The following is a 26,690-nucleotide window of genomic DNA, read 5'->3' on the forward strand; positions in this document are numbered from 1 at the left end:
CCGCTCTTCCTTTTTTTATATAATGAATTTTTATTGATTTTTCATTAGACTATTTACAACAGCTTAAAAGCTTCAACATTATACATTTGTCAGTTTCTTTCAGGTTCGTACTTCCCTCCCCCCTTTGGTAAGAGGTATAATTCCCTTTTGATTCGCGCATTTTGAAAAAACACGTCACACCCCAGACAAATTAAAGATTTAGCCAAAAACATATCTTAGAAACATCAACTTTGTAGGTTCTAACTTATGCCCACAAGAGTCTTTAAATTTTTGTAATTCTCCTTAGCATACTCCCAAAATTTACTCCATTCTTCACTGAATTTCGTATCCTCCTGGTCCCGGATTCTGCAGGTCAGGTTCGCCAGTTCCAAATATTCCAACATTTTCACTCGCCATTCCGCAATTGTAGGTATTTCTGTTGTCTTCCACCTCTGGGCTAATAGGACTCTTGCTGCCACTGTGGCGTACATGAACAGTCTTTGATCTATTTTCCAAATTTCATTTCCCATCAGCCCTAACAAAAAGGCCTCAGGTTTTTTGGGAACGTGTATTTAAATAGTTTTTTTAGTTCATTATAGACTTGTTCCCAGAAACTTTTGACTTTGTCACACGTCCACCACATGTGGTAGAAATGGCCTTCTGCTACCTTACATTTCCAGCAAGCTTTGTCTTTTTTCCTGTACATTTTAGCCAGCTTTGCTGGTGTCATGTACCAACGATATACCATTTTTAGTATGTTCTCTTTTAAGGTTATGCATGCTGTAAATGTAAGGTTTTCCTTCCACAATTTTGTCCATTTACCAAACTCTATATTGTATACCAGATCTATAGCCCATGTTATCATACATTCCTTTGTTGTCTCATCCATTGTGTACCAATCAAGCAGCAAATTATACATTTTCGACAACAATTTAACATTATTCTCCAACAGCTCAATTTGGAATTTCGATCTTTTCCACGCTCCCCACTCTTCCAAAGAGGGACGAGCCTGCCCAGAGGGAAGGGTGGGGGCGCCCGAGGGATCCCTGCACCACGGCGCCAGATAGGCTTAAGACGGCCCTGAGGAGAAGGACAAGAAGGAATAACTTGATGGTGCTGCCCATGTTAATGGTGAGCAGAATTCCAGAGAGGGATGTCCCCCACTGACCTCAGGGGGTAAATATGCAAAGAACTGCAGCACAAAAAGTCAGGGAAGGCCTGTAACTTGGTAGCAGAGTATCTGTTTTGCCTACAGAAAGTCACAGGATCAATTCCACAGCATTTCCAAGTTGCTCTGTGTTATTAGAATGACATTTTGCAGCTTTTCAGCATAATGCCTGTGTGAACTCTTCAAAAAACCATTGCTTGGCTCATGTTAATTCCCAGTTGCCCTGGTGAAAGTCTCTTGGTGAAACTCTGGAGAGCTGCTTTCAGTCAGGGCTATGTGGTCTAACTTGGTATATGACAGCTAACAGACCCTCCAAGTGTCCCTGTTTTCCAGGGACGTCCCCGATTTATAGAAGCCGTCCCGGTTTCTGATTTGATCCCAGAATGTCCTGCTTTTCCTTAGGACGTCCCCATTTTCAATGGAGAAATGTTGGAGGGTATGGAGTTATTTGACTCCCAAGCTATCTGAAGGCAATCCTGTATAGGGAATTTTTTTAAAAAATGTTTGATGTTTTATTATGTTTTTATGTATGTTGGAAGCTGCCCAGAGTCGCTGGGGCAGCCTAGTAAGATCTGTGGGGTATAAATAGTATAATTATCATTATGGAATGGGACACCCCTATTTTCATCAGAGAATTGTTGGAGGGTATGAGCTTATTTTGTTACAAAGCATCTCAGAAATGAATGGGAGTCCATCAAGAGTGAGTTTGGCTTCCTATTGGTGCCTAATAATGACAAGAGAAGACCCAAAGGATATTTTTTGTCCTTAGCCAAAGAACATTAGTTCCACATACAGTCACAAGGTTCGTATTTCTCCCTGTGTTGTGTGCACAATCACACCAACTTCCTGTGCTTTTAAGCTGTTGACATTGTTTTTTTTACAGTGGCAGAAATTATACGATCTCATTTGGATGCTGAATGATCTTGTCTTTTTTGAAACACGATGTTATTACATGGTTTTTTATGGGGCGGAGAGGGAATAAGAAAGAAAAGACAAATGCTTTCATTTGTCCTGTTTCAGGATAAGGCAAGAATGGGACATTATCCTAGAGTGCAGAAGAAATGGCATTCCACAAGCTGCATATCTGAATAATGGTGTCGTAGATGCTAACAGAATTTTGGATAAGCTTGAAAACAACTCTCCGCTCATTAAGAAGATTGCCTTGTTGAATGAAACGCAGAAAGAAAGAAACAAATTTATTTTTCAACTTTCAGGAGAGCACTGGACAGTAAGTGGGTAGAATATTTGGGTGGTGCAACACTTTGCCACAAATGATATTGAGATCAGAGGATTAAATCATTTCCCCCCACCTTTTATATAATCACATTGGTCATAATCTATCAGAATTACCGTAGGTGTGCCAACATCTGTTGACTTCATTAGACTTAAGCATGCCTAAACTTTGTTGAATTAGAGCCTTTGCTTGTAGGCTTGCAAGATTTTCTTCTCTAGCCTTAAAAAGAAGAAGAAAGAATTGCAGTGCCTTGTATAAAGCAAAAGTTAACATGATACTACAACAACATTCATCCTTGAAAAATAAATAAGAAAAGGGATCAAAAGAAAAGCAGGAAAAAATGAATGTGAAAATATGTTTAAAGGACACTTGAAAACTTATTATGACTGGCTTTTCAGAATTGTGCTTCTCACCATGCATATGGCTAAAGGCTTATATGGCATTTTAGTGCTTGGTTTACAAACCAGCTTATGATAGGAAGTGAAATTTACACAGGCTTCCTTTTGGCTCTGCTCTTCAATTCCCTCATGTTCTTCAGTAATCTTCAGAAGCCAGCAGGAAGCTGATAAATTGTTCCACAAAGACAGCCACTAGAAAAGTCTAGTCTTCATCTTTAATAGGAAAGCAATATGGAAGCCCCCTGCATTTCCAATATAATTTAAAGGCAAGGTAGGCTGGAAAGATCTCCAGGGTTGCTTTCTACTACTTTCTACTACAGAAGGTTGCCCAGGAGAGACTGTGGCTCTCAGGCTGAAAAAGACACATGGGGGGGGGGGAACCATTCGTGGACATAAGCACTACTCAAACTTAATTTATCTCCAAAATATGTCCCTGTTTTACAGCCAGTTGCAGGGCTGAGAATGTCCAACTCGAAGTGGCCTCTAGTGAGGTTGGGCAGGCCTATTTGGCTGTGCTGGCAACACTTACAAACAAGGAGGGTGTGGGGTGGTCTGGAGAGACCAGTGCAGTCTGAATTCTGAGGCCCGGTAGTCTGAATTTGGGCTGAGGTCTGGAGGTTTCCCTTTCCTGTTCTAGAAGATTGTCATGTCATCCCTCTGAGCTCCACTTCTTCCTTAACTCTTGGAAAAAAATAAATATTGCTAAAGGGAGAAATGAAGCTCAGAGGGATGACAATCTTCTAAAACAGGTGAGAAGCCACTGGAACATGGTCCAAATCTTTGCCAATTTTGGTTTCTTTTGGTTTCTCATGGACAACCTTTTGCCCTGTGCTTTTTGCCTCATGTAAATCACTCCCATCTCACCAGGCTGTTTGCCTCATCAAGGAAAACATACATGGTGTTATGCGTTGAGGGGTGAAGGTCAGTCTGAATGATGCCCTGAGCAGCTTCCAGTTCTTGGCCTCATATCCAGCGAGAGTTAGAATCTAGTAGAGAAGGTTGCTGAACCAGTCAAACAAGCTTCTTTTTTGTAAGACAATGACCTTAGCTGGCCACTTATAAGTGTCCTTCCTCATCAGCATCCAAAAGATTGAGGCAGAGAGACATTTTTTTCTGGCTCTGTGCTGGACTGTGGGGCTCCTCTAGCAACCATATATGGGAGCAAGATGTGTTAATGCGGTGAGCACCTCCATCTTATGCTCAAGTTATATACCGGTATATGTGTAAACAAAACCATCTATCCCATAGATACCACAGTCTCTGCTGAACTTCATTCCAGGAAGCCAAACCCTGGAAAAGTTCTGGAATCCCTGGAGATCCCTGGCATGTATGTTTTCTTTAACGGGAGAAACAGCTGCTGGGGAATGGTTTATATTCGGAAAATGGTTGGAGGCAAAATGACTAAGACTCCCTCCCTCAGTCACCGCAGTACCTGGGACTGTTTTTGAAATAAATTTAAAGAGATGTGAGATCTCATCACATAGTTCCAGCCTCTCCTCTAGTTCAGCACTGTGTATTAAAAATACATGTATTGTGGGCATTATGAATGGGGTCAATGTGTGTAAGTTGCCGCTCTTCCTTTTAAAATGCATGAGAGGAGACCAGGAGAGATCTGCCCCCCTTCCCTTTGCATGCATGTTAAATGGGGGGGGGGATTGTGATTTCATAGAAGCATAGAGTTGGAAGTGCATAGTACAATGAAACATATGTTCAAAGCACATTTAGTATCTCAAAATGTTGACAAAATTCTGTTTGTGAAGATTCCTAAATAAAGACCTTTATGCGTATCTCCTTTTCTTAGGAATTTCCAGATTCTCTGAAAGACCAGACACATCTAAAAGAATGGCATATAAGCAATACTATGATCACAACCATTCCAGCCTACATTGCCTTATTTCAGGAGCTGAGAATACTAGAATTACCGAGTAACCTGATCACAGAGCTTCCGCCTGAAATTGGTAGGTCTCCCGCTCCCCAGACATCACCTTTATTGTTTATCATCACATTTAGCGCTGAACTGAAAGGGAGCATGCATTTCCTTAACACTTTTCGCCTCCTGTCAAATGCGCTCTCTCACTTTTAGGTGACGTTTCCCATTCTTTGTTGGGGGGGGGGGGGAAAGATGGAAGTTCACCACGATCTTGTTCCATGTTTTTTGGGAAGGAGACAGGAGGACTCTCGGACCTGTCAGAGCCCTCATGCCTCCTTCCCAAAGCCCAGCACTTACTAGGCTTTAGGAAGGAAGGCAGGAAGGCAGGAAGGCAGGAAGGCAGGAAGGAAGGAAGGAAGGAAGGAAGGAAGGAAGGAAGGCAGGCAGGAAGGAAGGTACTCCTTGGCCCCCGTGCCCTGTGTGGAAGAACCGGTCATGATGCCCTAATCCCACCTCTGATGATTGACTGCCTGCCTAAATGACACTTAAGTGAAAATAATGCTGGTGGATGGGTGACAGATGTATCCAGATGCACACCAGGTTTTGCAATGGCAGTACTTTTTGGTGGTTTCAAATTTGGTGATTTGGGGCTTAATTTGTGAATGAGTCATTGAGATATTGCAACTGGGTTGTTGACAATAGTTCACACTTCCTTTCCCTTCCCAGAAATGGAAATTCTGGACTATTACAGTGGTACCTCTACTTGCGAATAACTCTACTTACGAATGTTTCTACTTACGAACGCAGCTCCGTCCGCCATCTTGGATGTGGTTTAGATAGGATTTTTTTCTACTTATGAATTTTTAGATTGGGTTGCTTCGACTTACAATTTTTTTCTCCCAATGCATTCCTATGGGATCCGACTTACTTTTTTTTTTTTACTTTAAAATGTGCATTCAGAACGCATTAAATTCGTAAGTAGAGGTACCACTGTATTTTCTTGAGTTTCAACCAAGAGAGTTATGTTTTGTTGTTGCCAACTTTTTAAACCCAAGAACCTTGGTTCATTACAGAAGGGGGAAACTGTTCATCCCCTTAAAACTAGAAGTAAATAAAATTAAAATGGTCTCTTCTTTTTTCACTTTTTTGGGGGGTGGGGTTAAGTAGCACAGATCTTAACTAAATAGTGTCTTAACTAAATAGTGTCTAATGCCAGGTTAAATTTTTCCAACTGTTAACACTTATGGATATGATTTATTTATTTATGTACATTATACTTTATGAATATAATTGCCAGCTGATATCAGGATATATTTTATGGGCACTCTGAAAGCTAAGTGCATTAGAAAACCACCCACAAAGCACAAGCATGAAATTTATGGGTATGAAACAAAAATTCAAAGTCTGGCTGTTTTATTGGTGTGTTGATCTTTGGGATGAAACAAACCAGCAAGCTTAATAAGTATTCCACAAGGTGGCAGTGGAGAATAGAATAAAAATGGAATCCTCCTCCAAATTAGATGCTATCTCAAGGTCTCTTCTTCTTCCTTTGAGCTGATAGACGCAACAGGCGTTCTTGGAAATATGATTTGTCACATAAAAATGAAGAGCGGGGGATAGTTAGTTGCATAAAATGCTCTTTGCTCATGTGTTTTCCCCTGTCCTGAAGAAAGTCCTCTTGAAAAATCATTGGCCTACACACTCTGGCTAATGGAAATTACTACGATGAAGTGCTTGTCCCCAATCAAATGAGTGCATTTGTTGGAGATGTACTTCCACATCACCAGCATAGCAGTTTTCCCACCAGGCTCTCCCTGTGTCTAGGGTTAGGCCCAGGCCTCTTAGTCAAGCTGGTCTTTTTTCTTTCACAGAAAATGCACCATCGCCAACACCATTATTATCCCCATCAACATTTATACCAGGCATAGGCAAACTCAGCCCTCCAGATGTTTTGAGACTACAATTCCCATCATCCCTGACCACTGGTCCTGTTAGCTAGGGATGGTGGGAGTTGTAGTCCCAAAACAGCTGGAGGGCCGAGTTTGCCTGTGCCTGATTTATACCTTTACGTAAGATTCTTCTTATATAACGGTTAGGTGGTGTGGAACCTTCTGTGACATCATAGCAGCTCAGTAAATGGATTGGATGGGTGAGGTGCTTATGGGTAATAAGCAGCATGAGTCAGTTATTAGCATTCATGGGAAGATTCTTTACCTTTCAAAAGGGCTTTATGTACAAAAATGGCTTTATAATGGTCTCCACTTACAGTTTTCTTAACAGCCACTTAGGAACTGTAATGCAGCTTTTCTCTATTGCATTTCCACAATAATAACACCCACTGCCTATTAAAAATTAAAAGTTGTACTTTAATTACTGGTTTTAATGTGTTTAATAATGATTTTTTAAAAAGGAAGAAATAAAAATAAGAATAAATCATGACTCAGGAATGACTGGGATCGTTGCTGCAGCTACTAATTAAAAGTAAAATATTCTCAGGCATGAAATTACCAGGGAAACTGGATTTCATTACTGCTTTAACTACTTCCACTCAGAAGGCACAAAGATACATTGGTTGTTTAATTATTTAATTTAGATCTTCTTCTTTTGTACACCGACACAAACCATTGGATCATATAATGCCAATCGTGGCCCAGCTGCACTGGCTGCCAATTAACTTCTGGGCCCAATTCAAAGTGCTGGGTTTGACCTATAAAGCCTTTTTTAAAAAAAATTTATTTGGTTTTTACAAGGCAAAATTATAAAAAATAAGGATAAGGAATGATTTATTGGCCAAGTACCAACATACTTGGAATTTTGCTTCGACTACATTGCAGTTTAATTGTACCTTATACAAACACTGTTCCACTCACAATACAATAGCACAGCAAAGGAACCCCACCCATAACAGGCCTCCTCTTCCGCTACACAACAATGAATTTAACAATTTGATGGCACAAGGGAAAAAACTGTTCCTGTGCCTAGCTGTTATTGTGTATAGAGTCCTGTAGTGATGTCCAGATGGAAGCAAATCAAGCAGATGAAATTCAGAATGCAAAGGATCTGCGACAATTGCCTCCGCTCTCTTCCTAACCCGGACAGCATAAAGTGTCTCTATTAAAGGCAAACTAACACCAATTACACTTTCTGCAATTCTTACTGCTCATTGGAGCCTTTTCTTGTCCATCTTGGAGGCTGTGCCATACCAGGCAGTAATAGAATTACAGAGAACAGTTTCAATGGTACCTCTGTAAAATTGGATCAACACTTCCTGGGGCAAATTGAATTTTCTTAGTTGACGCAAGAAATACAACCTCCGGTGGGCCTTTTTAAAAGTACTATTGATGTTGCCTGACCAATTTAAGTTTTGAGGAAATTATACAGCCCAGGAACTTAAAGGACACTACTACTACAACCATGTTACCAATGATGGAAAGTGGCAGCAAGACGGAAGAGTGCCTTCTGAAATCAATTACCATTTCCACTGTCTTTTGGTCATTCAGCATCAAATTATTCCTGATGTTGTACCTGAGAAGTGGGTTCAAATTATTGGGCAGCTGCGAAGGCGAAGAAGACTTCCAGAAACGTGGGGTTGAGTTTGAAAGTATAAAAAGTACTTTATTGCGAGCTTGCAAGAAAGCGACTCAGCATAGGCTGGCCTAGAACATCCTTATTTCCATTACAGATACATTATTGATATACAAAGAAGTGATACAGAAGGGAAAAATGATTATTAGATACATTCATATATACATATATATATATATATATATATATATATATATATATATATATATATGAAATGTGAATACTCTAGTCTAGTCCACATAATCCTTGGCCTGCTTTCGCAAGAATTCCTTTCCTATCACAGTTCTAGGCCGCATGCCAGTTCTTTCAGAAACCTTGAACATCTTCTTCCTAAAGAAGAATACTGTACATACTAAAACCAGGTGGTTGGTATCTCAAATAAGGATGCGCTTGTCAGAACATGATTCCATCATCTCCTTTCTTTAGTGGGACAGAGGACACAGACTTAGAAATGATTTTTAAGAAAATATGAATCTGCTTCTGAGGGCATGTACCTGGGTACATCACTGCTGCACCACGAAACAAGATGGTCTACATCCTGCCTATACACAGATTCCTAGATAAGCCCAATAACTGTTGTATCATCTGCAAATTTCAAGATCTTAACCGATGGGTCAGTTGAGGTGCAGTCATTTGTGTAGAGAGAGAAAAGCAGTGGGGAAAGCACACACCCCTGGGGAGCAGATGTACCGATGGTATTGCTGCTCGATATAATTTCCCCCAACCTCACCTGCTGCCTCCTGTCCATTAAAAAGCTGTGTATCCACTGGCAAACAGGAACAGGAACATTAAGATGAAGTAATTTAGAAAACAATTTAGATGGGACAATAGTATTAAAAGCTGAGGTAAAGTCCACAAACAAAACTCACACATAGGCCCGCAGGGAATCCAGATGTTGCTATTTGAAAGAGGAATAAAATTTTAGGGAGTATCATCATCATGATCATTGAAACCTTTCTCCACAAAGATAATTTTAATTTGTCCCATTTCCCTAAGGTTTCTTTAATTTCTTTCCATTTTTTAATATAATTATCTTTGAATAAATTCTTATTATTGTTTGTTATCCAAAGGCCTGAATAATTCACCTTATTCTCTATTTTAGCTCTGTTTTTTCCTCTAATTCTTTTCTTCTCTCCCATATTTTTTGTTAATAATTTTGATTTTTCTTTATTCAACTTAAAGCCTAATAATAATAATAATAATAATAATAATTTATACCCCGCCCATCTGGCTGGGTTTCCCCAGCCACTCTGGGCGGCTTTCAACAGAAATATTAGAATACACTCATTTCTTAAAGATTAAAAGCTTCCCTAAACAGGGCTGACTTCAGATGTCCTCTAAAAGTCTGGTAGTTATTTTTCTTTTTGACATCTGGTGGGAGGGCATTCCACAGGGCGGGTGCCACTACCGAGAAGGCTATCTGCCTGGTTCCCTGTAACTTGGCTTCTCGCAGCGAGAGAACTGCTAGAAGGCCTTCGGCACTGGATCTCAGTGTCCGGGCAGAGCGATGGAGGTGGAGACGCTCCTTCAGGTATACTGGACCGAGGCTGTTTAGGGCTTTAAAGGTCAGCACCAACACTTTGAATTGTGCTCGGAAACATACTGGGAGCCAATGCAAGTCTTTCAAGACTGGTGTTATGTGGTCTCGGCGGCTGCTCCCAGTCACCAGTCTAGCTGCCACATTCTGGATTAATTGTAGTTTCTGGGTCACCTTCAAAGGTAGCCCCACATAGAGCGCATTGCAGTAGTCCAAGCGAAAGATAACTAGAGCATGCACCACTCTGGCGAGACAGTTCGCGGGCAGGTAGGGTCTCAGCCTGCTGATAAACAGGCAGATGGAGCTGATAAGCAGCTGCCCTGGATACAGAATTAACCTGTGCCTCCATGGACAGCTGTGAGTCCAAAATGACTCCCAGGCTGCACACCAGGTCCTTCAGGGGTACAGTTATACCCCATTCAGGACCAGGGAGTCCTCCACACCTGCCCGCCTCCTGTCCCCCACAAACAGTACTTCTGTCTTGTCAGGATTCAACCTCAATCTGTTAGCCGCCATCCAACCTCCAACTGCCTCCAGACACTTTCACAGGACCTTCACCGCCTTCACTGGTTCTGATTTGAAAGAGAGGTAGAGCTGGGTATCATCCGCATACTGATGAACACCCAGCCCAACCCCCCTGATGATCTCTTCCAGCGGCTGCATATAGATGTTAAAAAGCATAGGGGAGAGGACAGAACCCTGAGGCACCCCACATGTGAGAGCCCAGGGGTCTGAGCACTCACCCCCCACCATCACTTTCTGAACACGGCCCAGGAGGAAGGAGCGGAACCACTGTATCACAGTCCCCCCAGCTCCCAGCCTCTCTAGACGGTCCAGAAGAATGTTATGGTCGATGGTGTCAAAAGCCGCTGAGAGATCCAGCAGAACTAGGAAACAGCCTGATTGCTGACTGGAAGGGATCCAAATGGTCCGCTTCTTCCTTTTGCTAAAATCCTTCATTTTTTCTAAGGCTCTTTGAATGCTTTTTAATGGCATTTCCATCTGCAAACGCTTTGACTTTATATCAATGATTTCCTACTTTTATGCCTTTGATTTCTTTATCTTCTCTTAATGCTCTTAAAAGAGTTTCCAGTGCTGATATTCCATGAAATACTGTCGAACGCCTTTTCAGCATCTACAAGTAACATTACTATTTTTTACTCGGATTCATTTCTACATAGTCTAGTAAATCAATAATTATTCTAGTATTGTCTTTTATTTGTCTTTCAGGTAAAAACCCAGCCTGATCTTTCCCTATAACTCTTTTTAGAATGTTTTTCATCCTGTTTGCCAATACCCCAGTAAAAATTTTGTAATCTATATTTAACAACGAAAGTAGGTAAAAGTTATTATCTGCAAGTTGTTTATTGATTTCTGAGTCATAAGCCACTGTATCCATTATTATGGTGGCACCACCCTTGTCTGCTGTTTTCTAGATATGTTATGTTTAATAGGAATATGGCGTTTTTCAAGTTTATCAAGAACTTTTAATATCTCATGCTGAAAAGCTTCTATCCTGAAGTCCTGATTCTGAGGAATGAAAGATGATTTTATTTTGAATGGAGTGGAGATGTTTGTAGATTCGGTCTTCGACTGAAACATGAGTCTTAGTTTAATTTGTTAAATCATTTTATAAAGGTCAATGTGGGTGTTCATGGGCGAGCATTTCTGAGTAGGGGGCAAAATTTAAGCCTAAATTTAGCACTTCTATCTCCCTGAGATAGCACTATCTTAAAATGAAACATAGTGATGCGGACTTATTGTTCTTTGGGATTTGGCAATTCGTTCCTAGGAAATACCGGTATAAAAAACAGGACATTTTAAAAAACACTAAAACAACAAGAAGCACGTTTAATATTTTTATTTAAAACATTACATCCGGTAGGATTAAATTCCAAATTCGATCTTTCAGTTTTTATTTGATTACAGCAATGGATATTGAGATGAGTATCTGTATGGGATGTAAGTATTCCAAACATCATCAGTTTAGTTTTATTACAGCAAAAGCCAGCAATACAAAATACCATAATTCCAAACAAAAAATCAGCAATAACATCACCGGAAGCAAAACAATTACACAGAATGAATTTGCAATATATTATTCAAATAGAAGAGATTTACGTTTCTTAATAGCTAAAGTGCAGAATTTGGCCACATCATATGATACTGGACTTGAGGAATCTTCCAGAAGGAATTTTTGTAAAATTTCGGGGGAGAATTCCAAATAATATTTTAAGGGTTTAAATTTTGACAAAAGGGGTAAAATAAGTCCAGCTCGTTCTTCACTGTAAAATTCACAAAATAAAAGAATGTGAGTGACAGATTCTACCTTATTGGACATGCAAGGGCAAAGGTGATAGTATTGATAGTTTCATTTCCATCCTCTCCTCCGTTTCTCCTCCTCCTTGTTAATGTAAAATACATGCTAAAAAGCCCACAATAAGAGTATATATATTTGTAATCAAACATGGCTACCTTGCTAAGCTAATCAGTTCTTTATGTTTAAGCCAAGAATTTTTTTTCTATAACGACATGTAAGTATATAATTATGAACCTTTGTATTAATTTTGTATTTAATTGTATTTAAGTGAACATTTAGAAATGTATTATGATGATTCTAATGAGATTTTATTTGGATTATTATTAGTTAGCATAATAGATACATTAATGGCTCGAGACTACTGAGGAAGCCCAGAGAACTGTGCTCAGGGAGTGGGCTATCTGCCTACCCCAATAAATTGGCCCTGTCGGGGGCGAAATAGCAGCTCTTCAACTGCTGCTAGGGCAAAACGGGGATAGAACGCTGGCACCCTGTCTTCCACCTGCACTTCACAGCTACTGGGAACACCGTTGAATTTACCTACCTTTTTGAACGTACCTAAAAAACAAGAAAAAACAAAAATTGAGTCAAGAAGTTGTAAGAACTTAGTAAAATCTGACACTGCAAGTTCACTTTATTTTAAATAGCTTATAAGTTTTCATGGCACTTTGTAAGTACTTGTCTTATTCTCACAAACTTGATAAATGGTGAAAAATTGTTTTTGAACAAGAATTTTAATTGTGTGAATAATTGTCGCCTGTGTGCTGTACGGGTTGCACAATCACTTTAGTTGGCATCTTATCCTCTTTCCATCACTGGGCAAGTCTTGTCAAATCCTTTGGCATATCTGCACCTAAAATTCCTAAGAGAAAGGCTTCTGGTCTTTTGACAAAAGTTATTTTAAACATTTTTTTTTAAAAAAAACCCCATTACATATCATTACCCAGAATTCCTTTATCGTTTTACAATTCTACCACATATGATATAAGGTGCCCTCTTTTTCCTTACATTGCCAACAGACATTTGAGTTAGTCCTATACATTTTTGCTAACTTACTGGAGGGAATATCCCCTGTCTGAAACTTGGAGAGCTTTCTGCCAGTGCAGATCATGCTGAATTAGAGAGACCAATGGCCTGACTCACTATAAGGCAGCTTCCTATGTTCTGATGGGGCCGGCTCTGCCATTAGGCAAAGTGGTCCACCTCAGACAGCATATTTTGTATGCAGTGAAAAGGCAGCAAATAGTTACCTGCTTAATTTGTTGTTATGTTTTCTTCGTCAGGGAAAGAGAGATGTGCATGTGGGATTTCCTGCCTCAGGTGCCAGAATAACTTGGCTGGTCTTGGGTACTAAGCACCTTGATTTTGGAGGAGGGGATGCCATTTTACTACTTTGCTTCAGGCAGCAAAATATCTTCAGAAGCCACTCCTGTAATGGGGCAAGGGACCAAAAGGGGATTTTCCACTCTAGAATCAAGTCACTTCTTCTGCCTCACCTCTGCCTTTGGCCCTTTATAGAATTGGATCTTCATGGAATAGATAGTTCTTGGTCATAATTTAGTCCTTCACTTCATTATAGTTGCCCCAGTCCCCTGTCAGAGCCAGGGATGTTTAGCGCTTGCACAGCCTCGTGAAATATGCTTCCTTTTATAGCCGTAGTGACCCGAATTTCTTCTTCTTCCTCTTCTTCTTCTTCTTCTTCTTCTTCTTCTTCTTCTTCTTCTTCTTCTTCTTCTTCTTCTTCTTCTTCTCCTCCTCCTCCTCCTCCTCCTCCTCCTCCTCCTCCTCCTCCTCCTCCTCCTCCTCCTATAAAACCTTACAATTTCCCACAGCCCCAGAATATGGTTTGCCTTATCACATAGCAGAAAAGAGAGAATACCAGGCTTTTATATTCCCTCCTTTTTGCTAGTCTCTTCTGTAGTTTTTCTAGATGGCTACAGCAGGCTGCAGATGTTGGGTTGGTGGAGCATCAAATGTTGCCTCTGTGAATTATGGAGTATAACAGTCAAGAGATGCATGGCATGTTGGACGATGGCTGGGGAGATCTGAGCACACCGGATTCAAATCCCCATTCATACCTGAAACTCAGGAGGTGTCCTTGGGCCTTTCACTTTCCCTCTTCTGAACTAATTTAGCTCATTCCGGGATAGTTGTTTGTATCATCTTGAGCTCCTCAGTGCAAAGGCATTGTGGAAAGGCAGACAGACAGACAGATCAATAATTCAAAATTAACATACACTTGTCATATTCTCCAACACTAGAGAGAATTGTGCTATCGTGCAGTTGTCTTTTATGAGAAATGATCTTTTAAAAAAACAAACAAACAAAAACATTCTCAACCCACTAAGAATATATATATATATATATATATATATATATATATATATATATATAGTGTCAAGCACCATTTTATAATTAACATATTTATTATCTTAAAAGAGGTATTCCCTTCTATTAGAGAATGGAGAATCCTTCATTTAAGATAATGTTTGTATTGTGTTTAATCTAAAAGTGTAATATAAACACGTGCATCACTTTTTCTTTAGAACTATTCCCTCACATGGAAATGTGTACTTTTAAACCGTTAATTAATTAATGCAATTTATCAGCAAATGCATTAGGCTGCCCTAATTCCTCCCTCTCCCCCTTCATGAAATCATATCGGGTCTGTTTTCCCTGTCTGTATTTATGATGGCTCATCCAGTTTTCTAGTTGCTCTGTTGCTTTTCTCTGGGAAAACTCACTCCGTACCACTGAATTAGAAAACTGCTTGGCCCCGTGTTTTCCAGGGGCCTCTTCTTGTTACTGTAGTCATTGGAATTACTGCACAGCTGATCTTGGCTCACTTTATTTTGACAGGTTGCTTAAAAAACCTGCAGGAGCTCAATGTGAGTTTTAATCGCTTGAAGGCTGTCCCTCCAGAATTGGGAGACTGTGAGAACCTGCAAAGACTTGATTTGTCTGGAAATCTAGAACTAGCAGAACTCCCGTTTGAAGTAAGATTTTTGACCTCATTTTGGTAATCAGTTTGGGTGGTGAGATGATGATGATGATATTTTAAAAACCCATGTGACAAAATTGACTTTCGCAAGTGTAGTTCACGGCACAAAAGTGTTTTAATGGCAGTTTTAGAATCCATAAAACTGAAAAGCCTAGTTGCTGGAAGAGTAGGTCAGAACAGATGAGTGTCTGTTTTTATATATGACATGATATGGCTCTCATTGCGCTAGTGAAAAGGAGAGCAAAACCATGCCAGGAGGTACTTTGTACTAGGCTAATAATAGTGTAATGGGTGTCTGCCAAGAAAAACAAAATTATGCAGACAGCTGGATGCATGCAATCTACTACTGCTTAGGCGTGGCCTATTAAAAGCACATGGCCAGGTTCCAAGGCTGCCATCCACAGCAAAACCTAAAATATTTGGCAGAGGTTCAGACATTTATGTCTGTGGTCCAGCTAAGATCATTCTACAAAATACGGATACATCTCACCATGGAACATTCAGCTCTGTGACAAGATTAGGTGTGCATGTTTAATAGAAGGGGAAGGGATTGATCATTGTCTCGTGTCACATCCATGAGGGAGTGTAAAATGCACAGGAATAAAAAGGATTTGCATATAGAGAGGCCTTGAAGGGCCAATGCCTATCAGGAGAGGAAGGACTGAACCACATGGACCAACAGTTTGATTTTATACAAGGAAGATAGATGCATCCATGCAGAGCAAAAGTAGATGAGAAATCAGAGGTATCAAATTTGCAGATCTCCAACATCACACTTGGTATACGCACTTGGTATTTGTGTATCAAACATTGGAAATTTGTTTAAAGACTGACATCTTAAATACCCTTCTTAATACAGTATACCGGTATTCCTAAAATTTACTGTGGAATAATTGGTCATTTAGACTTATGTTGACATTTGCAGATGCTGGGAGGTGTGAGAGATAGTCAATCCTGGCGTTATGTGCATTTAATTTACCGGTATCTGGGTTTGCACTTCTGTATCATGTTTCCTTTGGAGCGAATCCCGTCCCATCTTTGTTGAACCCATATTCCCATTGCTTCCATGAAGAGGGAAGGAAGGGTCACATATTTTCACTTGCCCCTGCAATGTTTGCCAAAAGTCTGTCAATCTAAGGAAAGCAGCAGCTGTGTTCTTTTTCTGGGGGAAGGGTGTGGTTGGGGGGCAGATATTGGCATAGCATATAATTCCCAATATTAGCAGGAGGGTGTGAAAATGGAAAGGGCAGGTGGTGAGGTGTCAGTTGTCAGAGGAGATTTGTGGAAGCATTAGCACTGCATGAGCTTCTATAAATGTTTGGGAGACGCTAGGGCTACAATCCCATGGACCACAGATTGGGGGGGGGGCTAAGGCTCAGGGGCCAGATCTGGCCCTCAGGACTCTCCCAGGCCATAAGCCTCCTGAGACACACCCCTTGCCTCTCTAGCCCTGCTTCCCATGCTCCTTGGGGTTTTTTGCCGTGCATGCTGATGATTCTTGCTTTCCTGGAAGAAGAACACAGAGGAAGGTGTAAGCATGAAGAAGATAGCTATTAAGTTCTTATTTAATATACAAGGCCAGATCACTTACTTTGTAGGCCCAGAACAAGAGGCTGTCTATTGAGGAAGAGGTTAATGCACAACTGCCCAGGAAAACAACAACAACAAGAACAACAACAACAACAACAACAAGAAGAAGAAACTAAAGGGTGGAGCCTTAGCCTCAGCCCACAGCTAGAGACAATGCTTATCAGAGGGGCAGACAGGGCTCATAAACCTGGGAAGCTGGCTCATCTAGGAGAAGGAAGACTCTGATCCTAAACCTCTCTTACCTTGTGGGATATCTTTGGGAGAAGAAAAAGCTAAGGAGTAAACCCTACATGAATCCGGAGTGGAGTCCCTAAGGTGGTTGGACGGCACCTCCTTCCAGCAACTCCTGCAGCCAAGCTGCTTCCCCTGGGACCACATTAGTGAGGCTTAGAGAGGCATCTTGGTTTCTGGGCAACCCAGGACCTCCATACGCACTGCCCAGGCTTGCAGAACCTGGAAGACTGTCCAGAAGAGAACACGGCTCTCAACCTGAAAGAGCAATTCACCCCTTACCTCAGAGGAAGCACTCAAAGTGGGTCCTAATTCTGAGTAGACAGGTGTAGGGTTGTATATAGGCAAATGGGTGTGATGCTGAAGGGTCCATTTCAACAGTTCCTTGTCAAATTTTTGCAATTCCTATAATGGAATTCTGAATGTATTCTTTCCAATACCTGTGTGAATCAGCCGTGTTCATTAGCCTTTCACACCACCTACCTTTTTTATTTATGGCAGGCATGTTAGAGTTGAAGTTCCTGATCTGGACCTTGTGCAGAGTAGAAATGAATGCTCTCTACTACGAAAAAAGAGATCCAAAAGGTTTGATGGCAAAACTGTCTAAAACTAGTTACAGAATAAAACATTGCAAAAATACAAAGTAACACATTGCACTTAAACAAGCTGGCAATACAGTCCAGTCTTCTTTAAGTCCTAATACAGTCCATGAACTTTCTTCTCTCTGGTCCCAGAGAGAGATCCTATGCAAGCAACTTGTTTGCTCAGGATAGCTGAGCTGAGCCACAACTGCTGCTGCCTCCAATGGCCTGCTGAGATGATGGGTATTCGGGTTTCCCAGGGATGAGTCATCACTTAGCACACACTGGGGATACTGCTGTAACACACCCTGGCCCCTTGTGGCGAAAGACAACTAAGAAATGATGATGTTGGTGATGCACTTAAAATAGTTGATAGTGTCCATTAGGAGCAGAGGGAACCAACCTGAACCAGAAATCTAAATCTTAGGCCTGAACAATCTGAGACTCACCAGACCAAGCTCCGTCTATCTATGCCCTCTGGGCTTGTTCCCCCCAGCATTAAAAAACCAGTCATGGAGGGCTTTTTCTCACTTCCTTGTAATGTCCAAGTTGGCCAAATTTCAAGGAGCAGTCAGGAGCACATCTCCAAGTGCTAATTTTCAATATCAACAAAGGCAAATGGAAACGAAAAAGATATTTAGAAAAAGTTTGCTCAGTGTGAAGATTTATTGGATCGATTGCTTCCCTGGCCCCATTCTTTCGGGACTGTCAAGGAGCAGCTCTAGTTACGCATATCTATGGGGAAAACTGTGCCACCCTCATAAAAGAATTCTATTCCAGTCAGGAATCTGCTTACTTAACAATGGGATTATTTCTTCTTCTTCTTCCCAATAAATGTCAAACTTTGGCTAGTATCATCCAGAGGGTTTCTTTCAGTCCCAACAACCATACAAGTATAAAAGTTGGAATGAAAGTTCATCATCACAGGTTATATTCAAAAGGCACAATGCTGCTTTATGGCAAACCTGATCTGCTATTAGCTGAAGGATAAAAAAGTAGCTTTCCCAGTTGTGAATATATGATTCAGTAATGCTACATGTAAGCAATTGCCATTCTGCTACACCAGCATCCATCAAACAGGCAGATAACATCTCCAACGTATCAGTCATTGAAATGTTGCTGCTATAATAGCACATTGCCAAAGATCAGTGTCTTTTAGCTATGCCTTAACATTTACCTCCCATCTTTTCCCTTGACATTTATTTAGCACCTGCCATTGCTATCCTATTCCAGGGCTCCATTTCACTGATATTATCTTTGAAAATGTTCTCAATATTTTCCACCCTGAAGTGAACAATCACTGATTTTTTTCCCCTCTGAGAGGAGAAAGCAGCTAACTAGTGTTTTATAGTTTGCAACATACCGGTAACTGTATCTTTTTTGGAGTAAGAGGTGTGTGTGTGTGGGGGGGTTATATTTCTCAAATATGAATGTTTGCAAATAAAATTACCTCTGTAAGAACTTCTTGCTTTATGTTTCAGAAAGGTTTTCTTTTTTTAATGGCAGTTTATGTCAAATGAAACAATAGCTTACATTGCAGTAGTTCCTAGTTACATCAAAATATTGTTCTTCTTGTTGTTGTTTAGCAGTCTGGTTCACTGGGAAAACAATTCTGGATTGGCTGGTTCTGCAGCCTGCAGAAAAGACACTGAGAAAAAGCAGCAAAAAAAAAAAATATGAAATTATTGGCAGGCCCTGACATCTAATGCTTCATGGGTGGGCTAAAATCATTCCTGCTTACTTTGTCTGTTACATTTATTTATGTACAGTATTACTAGAGTATCCATGGTCGATCTGTGTCCTTTAAATTTGCAAAGCAAATATGCATACCCAGGAAGAACCACTTAATAGTTAAGGCACAACAAATCTATGTTAGGTGATTCTTAGTAGGCCTATACATGTTTGCTTAAGAGCATAAGGAGTGCTTTGTTGAATTAGACCAGTGTCCCTTTAATCCAGCATTCTTTGCAAGAAACAGCATTTGCTACATGATCCACAGCAGCCTATCTCCTGCTAATCCCTGATTTAAACCTTGTGTCGGCTGTTTATCAGTGGCTTTCCTCGCAGGCTCTAACAGTGTTGGACACAAGGATAATTCACTCATATAAAAATGTGTCTGGGCCTTACTTGGGGCCAGCTCAGTCATTACAGACCCAGATGGAAGTGGCCAAAAATTGTTACCCGGAGCCAGCACTCCACATAATGGCTTTAAACAGTTCAAAGCCACTTTCCACCTTTCCCTGCCTAATTGGGAGGATTCCCTTTAAGCCAGCATTGCAAAGTCTTGCCAGCTTTTGGTACTGGCATGGAGAATCTCTGTGCAATCATGTCAAAAAATGAGGGAAATGGCTTTCAAATATTTCAGCCTCTGTGTGGAGTGAAGCTTGTTGTTTGGTCTTTGCTCTTCTTTGCTTGGATGGGGGTTGATTCTAGCTATCATTTAGCTTGGATTTTTTTTTGTTATCTCTGTTTTAATTCTAATTTTATCAAAATATCATTGCCAATCCATTGAAAAAATTGTCAATTATTGTCAATCTATTGCATTTCAATATATTTTTGTTTTATCCTCCTGCTTCCCCACCCCCACCCCCCAGCACCAGTCTTTCTAGTTTTGACTGAAAAAGGCATTTCTGGGGGATGTGGACTTTACTGCCCCTAAATGCTTCCTGCTCTGTGCAGTGTGGCATAAGCGATGAATTGCCCCCTAATTGCTCTGCACAATCAGGGCTTTTACTGCTACTTTATTCAACTCCCCCCACTTTTTTTTTATAAAAAAAATATGAACTAGCAATATTTCACCAAAAAAAAAGATTGAGAGAAAATTCGCAATTAACCCTCTCTACGCAGAAAACGGGAACTGAGTTGATTCATCATTAACACCATGCCATACCATGTTGATCAGGAAGCAATTAGAACCAGGAACTGCAAGGAAACTGCTTATACAGTAGACCCGCAATGTACTCTGGGGCAGAGGTGAATTTAGGGGAGCACGACTGGTTTGGTTACACTGGGTGCAGAGCCTCAGGGACAAACAACTATTATTCAGAATGGAAATAAGGGAGGCGAGGATGGCAAATTACGGCATTGCACAGGGCGCTGCTGAAATTTGGGACCTCTGCACCCGCCACTTGTGGGGGTTACATTTCAGAGATCATGGAGATCATGCCTAAATCCAAAATCCTGTCTAGTTAAAACCCATTGGGTTTAAGGGCAGGTGGGATTGCAGAAGTCATTTTCCCTAGAACCCCATGCCCTTTCTGCCCCTTACTTTTTAATTTTTATATTTTTGCCACATACGTAAATCTGAATGTGCACAAGCTAAATGCATGTAAGTTGTGGGCTTCCTGTAATTTATATTGCTGGGGGACTTTTGCAGAGCTTTAGCTGGGGCTCTTTGCATCTGTTGTGACAGGGTGGGCGTGCCTAGGATCTAGGGAGCCATCTCATCCCACAAAACCTTGCTAAGAGGCAGGGGCGTAGGAAGATAGGGGCGGTGGGGGCTCCAAGGGGCACCATTGCGGGCGCCCGCCCCACCCCCCAAACGCACGCCCCGCCCCTGGAACGCGTGTCACGCCCCTCCGGGAGGCGCACCACACGCCCGGAATGCACGCCATGACCCTCCGGGAGCCCCACCCCCAGAACAGGCGCCAGCCCCGCCCCCACCCCCGGTGCCGGAGCATGAAGCTCCGCCACTGCTAAGAGGAGGGGCCATATTGTTACATAGCTCCAATGAAAATCCTCCCCCAAGTTCTATGGTTTAAATACAACAGGTAACAGGGTCACTTATATTTCAAAATTAACAGTTCGAATCCAGTGCAGGGCCTTTATGTTAGCCTGACTGAACATTTTCCTCTCAGCTTTTTTCAAGATTATTTAAACATCCCCAGAACCACTGCGCATGAATGTGCCGGACACAGTAGAACGTATTCTTTTCTACTGTGCATTGTACAACCAGCTACTCAAACGTGCGCTATCCCCTTTTTTGGGTAGTCCAACATCATGGCACAATGAAACTATCAGATTCTATCTGTCTGACATTAACCCGGAAGTAACTGCAAGGGTGGCTGAGTTTTTGTCAATAGTTTCTCTTAGAGTGGTGATTGGCACCATTTAGCGAGAAGAAACTCCAATGAAAATCCACATTATTACATATTTTTACATGGCTGTTTATTTGTATATATTTTAAAATTTTATATATGGATGTTTTATGATGGCCTATACTTGCAATGCCTACTAAAGGTTTGGCGAAGTCAGTATTGTTACATAGTGCCTTTCTTCAGATTGACATCACATTACATATATTACATACAAAACATACATCACATATCTCACCTTCACCACCCCTTCCACCTACCTACCAACAACTTACCTCGGGTTAAGTACGCTTCAGGTTGAGTACTCCACGGACCTGTCTGGAATGGATTAATCCGCTTTCCATTACTTTCAATGGGAAAGTTCGCTTCAGGTTAAGTACGCTTCAGTTTAAGTACTCCATGGACCCGTCTGGAACGGATTAATCCACTTTCCATTACTTTCAATGGGAAAGTTCGTTTCAGTTTATGAACGCTTCAGTTTAAGTACTCCACGGACCCGTCTGGAACGGATTAATCCACTTTCCATTACTTTCAATGGGAAAGTTCGCTTCAGGTTAAGTACGCTTCAGTTTAAGTACAGACTTCTGGAACCAATTGTGTTTGTAAACTGAGGTACCACTGTATTATGAAGACAGCAGGCAGTGTAGGGATGATGGATTGGCTCAAGGGCAGCCAGTGCCAGAGGAGGATTGGCCTGGTAATGGCAGCATGCAGCCTTGAGGATGGGGGTGGGTGGGGGGGCAGGCGATCTGCTGCCTCCCCTGATCTACTCCTTGAGCCATGATGCTGATCTTGGATCCTGGTTTGGCTGGCCCTGTGCAGGTTCCAGCTTTTTGGAATATGGAACATGAGTTGAATTTAATGGACTATACAGCTTTGTTTCAGAGAGGTAGCCAAGAACTAAAAGGATCACAGACCTCTGCATTCCGACATGCTACGAAATGGGCAGTTCACGCTAAAACTACAAGCAGGTGACCTTATCAGCGGATCCTTTTCAATGACAAAAAAATAAATAAATAAAGCAGGACTGAAAATGCACCCATTAATCAAACAACTCTTTCCGTTCAGGGACGCGGCGTCCTTTTCTCTCAGCCAAAACTTTCGCTGCCAGAGAGTTGGGAAGCAAAGCAACGGGGGTCTTCAGGAATGTTGCACAGGCTATATTTTAAAGCAGAATGATTAAGATAAGCAGAAATATAGGTCGTTTGTCAAATAAAGATGACAATTTTGATTAAAAATGAGGACAGCAGTAATGGCGGCTGGGTAGTTTGACTGTCAAATGTGGTATAAAATGAAGCTTGCACAAAGCTTGCATTATAACTGATTCAGAGTTGGATAACAAAGTGCTTAAAGGGGGGGGGGGAATATAGAGGTGGCAAAATAAACTGCCGAGGTAAAATTGATAAGCTTGGTGCACTTGTTTAAAAATAAAATGTTACCGAAGGTGCAAAAACCCATCATTCTTCTAAAGGAAATAAAATGTACATGACTTCCTTTATTAAATATACTATTCAGCTGCCATAATTTCCTCTGTGTCCTATACCTCAGGGAATTGTTGTTAGCATTTCAGGGAAGGGGAAAAATGAAATAAAAACTCTGCTTGGCTTCCATGCCGTATAGAAGCCAGGCACAGTTTGTTAAATATAGCCCTACCTGAAAGAGCCCAGAGGAGGTGTTCTTTACACAGTATAATCAGAACCCCATATATATTCTGAGGCACAACTAACCCAAGTTTCTTCTCGCCTGTGTTAGTCCATTTCTTCATATTTCTTTGTCACATTCCATTTCCAAGGGATTATGAAGTAGAAGGGAGGCACTCTTTGTGATATAAAACTAAGAAAATTGGGAAAAACAGACATCCCACAGTAGGTGTGTATATGCACCCTCCCAAGACAGACCATTTGTCCATCTAGCTCAGTATTATCAATACTGAGTGTCAATGCTCTCCAGGATTTCAGAGGGGGGGGCACATTACCTGCCCTCCCTGAAGATGCCAGGGAATTGAACCACGGGCCTTCTGCACCTCCCTCAGGAGTTATATAACTAAAAACTTAAGACTAAAGACTTAGATTCAAGCTAGTCTTCTGTGTGTTCAGTTGGGTACATTAACATATGGGAACTGGACAAAGATGGCACCAGAAAGAAGCAAATAGCTCCCCCCCCCCACTTATGCAGGAGTGCAGAACTTATCATACAAACTGGATGGCTTGTGTTGGTCCCCCAAGTCTCATCTTGTTGTTTCCAGGTTTGGCGGTCCCTTGGGCAACGTGCCCTAAGTGTACATCTCCAACGCCAAACACTTGTTTTGTCCTTTTGGACAATCCACACAACCACTTGGAGATGCCAAGGAAGGATTCCAGGTTGTCACTGCTGGTATGCTTGGAGGGGACAGGTGAACTTGCAACAGCAAAGATGCCGAGGAGCAGGGGAGGAGGCTCTGGAGACTGGCTTGGACCCAGAGAGGGCGTACGCAATGAATCCTGGCCTTGCTCATATGCCCTACCGTATGAGTAAAACGTTAGGGGGTGACATCTGACTCCAAGTAAGTTAGCAAAAATGTATAAGACAGGTACAAATATCTGTTGGAAATGTAAAGAAAAGGAAGCCACATTTTATCATATGTGGTGGTCTTGTAAGGTAATAAAAGCATTCTGGGAAATGATATATAATGAGATGGGGGGAAAAGTTTAAATTAACTTTTGTAAACAAACAAACAAACCAGAGGTTTTTTTAATTAGGAATTATAAGTGCAGATATTCCAAAAGCCCAGCATCACCTAAAGCCACTGAACTGCTTTGGTGACAGAGGAAGCTCAGAGGGAGGGGAATAATATATGAACCTTAAGGCCAGCCCTCCTTCAGAACTACAAACGAAAATAACAATATAAGAATGTTACTGGTATTTGCATGCTTTATTGCTTTTGGGACAAAGTATGTCCCAGTCAGCAAAAACAAGACCTGGAGCTGACTGTAACTCAGATCATCAGCTTCTGAATTGATGCTTTTGAATTATGGTGCTGGAGGAGACTCTTGAGAGTCCCATGGACTGCAAGAAGATCAAACCTATCCATTCTGAAGGAAATCAGCCCTGAGTGTTCACTGGAAGGACAGATCCTGAAGCTGAGGCTCCAATACTTTGGCCACCTCATGAGAAGAAAAGACTCCCTGGAAAAGACCCTGATGTTGGGAAAGATTGAGGGCACAAGAAGAAGGGGACGACAGAGGACGAGATGGTTGGACAGTGTTCTCGAAGCTACTAACATGAGTTAGTAGATTCCGGCAATGCAAGGGGTTGGACAAGAAGATCCTTGTGTCCCCTTCCAATTCTCCAATTCTATGCCATCCCAACAACCTTCTCCTTCTTCTCATACCTACTGTATATGTATTTCATTTCCCAGCACTATCTGACAAGCTGTGATAGTGCGTTCCATGCTGCTAATTCAGAAAGCCTCAGACTTGAGGTGAGGTTGCTTATAGAAATGCTGTCTTTGGCACCCAAATGATTGCATGCACTGCAACAGAGATCACTTAAAAGGGGCAGAAGAGCAGCATCAAAATAAATTGTGAAGCAAGAAAAGATTTTGAATACCAGAGAGAAAGAAACAGGAACAAGCACCCATACTTACAGATCCCCTTTGTTGCTGTGGCACTCTGTTTCAGTCATTCTGCTCCCACCTCTGGGACTATTCCAGAAAACAGCTATTGTGGGAGAGGGACACTAGTATCAGACTAGCATCATCAGGGTTTCCAATTTCAAATCCATAAATCTCAGCCATAAAGCTTACAGGGTGACAAAGCTTATTACTCTCTTCCAGGCTAACCTGCCTCAGAGGGTTGTGATGACAAAAAAAGGGGGGGGAGGAGACACCTGAGTAATCATTCAGACCAATCAGTCAATTATCCAATATATTTCCCATGTACACCCTGTCTATTTAGTGAGTGTCTTATTAGTCGTGAAATATTATTCATGTCGTTACATCTTCATATTCACATTACATAATTTTTTTGCAGTCTAGCAGTTGGCCTGGGATGCTGAAATACTTGGCAGCTTCTGAAGGACATCATGACTGACCAGGCCTTTTTGAGATAGGAAAACAGGGATCTTCTTACAGGGGAGGAGGTGACAACTAGTCCACTGACATCTGCTTGACCTTTATATCCCTTTGCTGCTGATAAAAGTCCTTTTCTGCCGTTTGGCATTCAACTTGAAATAGCTCTGTGGCCATCTTGCTACAGAAGTCTCTTACTGCTTGCTTGCTTTCCCAGTTCGATATTCAGAGTTCATGACACAGCTCCACACACCCAGCAATTATGGGTGATTTTATTTTGTTTCTTGTTAAAATCAATGCCGTACCTATTGTTGGTAATTTGGACCTGTTGCTCACAAAGACAAGAGTTACTTCAGGATAATCAAAATGGCATAAGCAAACCACGTCTCTTAATTCTCAGTCTTAGCCCAGTATTTTCAAGGGTTGATTTATATACCACCGTCTTTGGTTGTTTTCTTTCTGCGTAAGAACTGCTCCCAGTAATCGGCATGGAGCGAGTTGAAATGTGATCCACTGGCACACAGGTACACTTTGAAATATTGCTGTGGTTCCAGAAATGGCTGCAAATGTTACTTGTGTGCTATTGGTCCATAGAGCACTTTCTGTATGGAACCTCTGGTCTCCATTTCCCATCAGCTCCAACCAATATGGCCAATGGCCGGAGGTGATGAGAACTGCCAAACTCCAACAACACTGGAGGGGCTACAGGTTCCCATCCATGCTGTCTACCATGTGATATGAACTATAAGTTTGATGACCAGCTTTGAGGAAAGGAGTCACCAATTAACTTGGCTCACAAGGAAGAGCGATTGTCACTCAGTTTGTACATCCCACACTTTCCATTCAGGTTAAAATGATACCTTGCTGGTCTCTCACCAACAGCCCTTCAAAACCATTTCAGTGCTTGTGAGAGTTAGTGACTGAGAGAAAAATTTATACAGCCATACTTTGGTTTTTGAACAGCTTCGTTCTCGAACGTTTTGCTTCTGAACACCACAAACCTGGAAGTGGGTGTTCCGGTTTGCAAACTATTTTTGGAAGCCGGACATCCGAC

At 41.4% G+C, this 26,690-nt stretch overlaps 1 protein-coding gene across 2 annotated transcripts in view; it reads left to right on the forward strand.

Annotated features, from left to right (window-relative positions):
* The window catches only part of LRRC2 (leucine rich repeat containing 2), a 66,574-nt gene that overhangs the window by 26,351 nt on the left and 13,533 nt on the right, over nucleotides 1-26,690 (forward strand). For both annotated transcript variants that reach the window (XM_035099800.3, XM_088652621.1), the window contains 3 exons: nucleotides 2,168-2,375; nucleotides 4,581-4,737; nucleotides 14,951-15,087. In XM_035099800.3, the coding sequence (XP_034955691.1) occupies nucleotides 2,168-2,375; nucleotides 4,581-4,737; nucleotides 14,951-15,087 (502 nt within the window). The remainder of the gene's footprint in view (nucleotides 1-2,167; nucleotides 2,376-4,580; nucleotides 4,738-14,950; nucleotides 15,088-26,690) is intronic.

Source organism: Zootoca vivipara, chromosome 10, assembly GCF_965207765.1.
Source record: "Zootoca vivipara chromosome 10, rZooViv2.hap1.1, whole genome shotgun sequence".
Classification (NCBI taxonomy): Eukaryota; Metazoa; Chordata; class Lepidosauria; order Squamata; family Lacertidae; genus Zootoca; species Zootoca vivipara.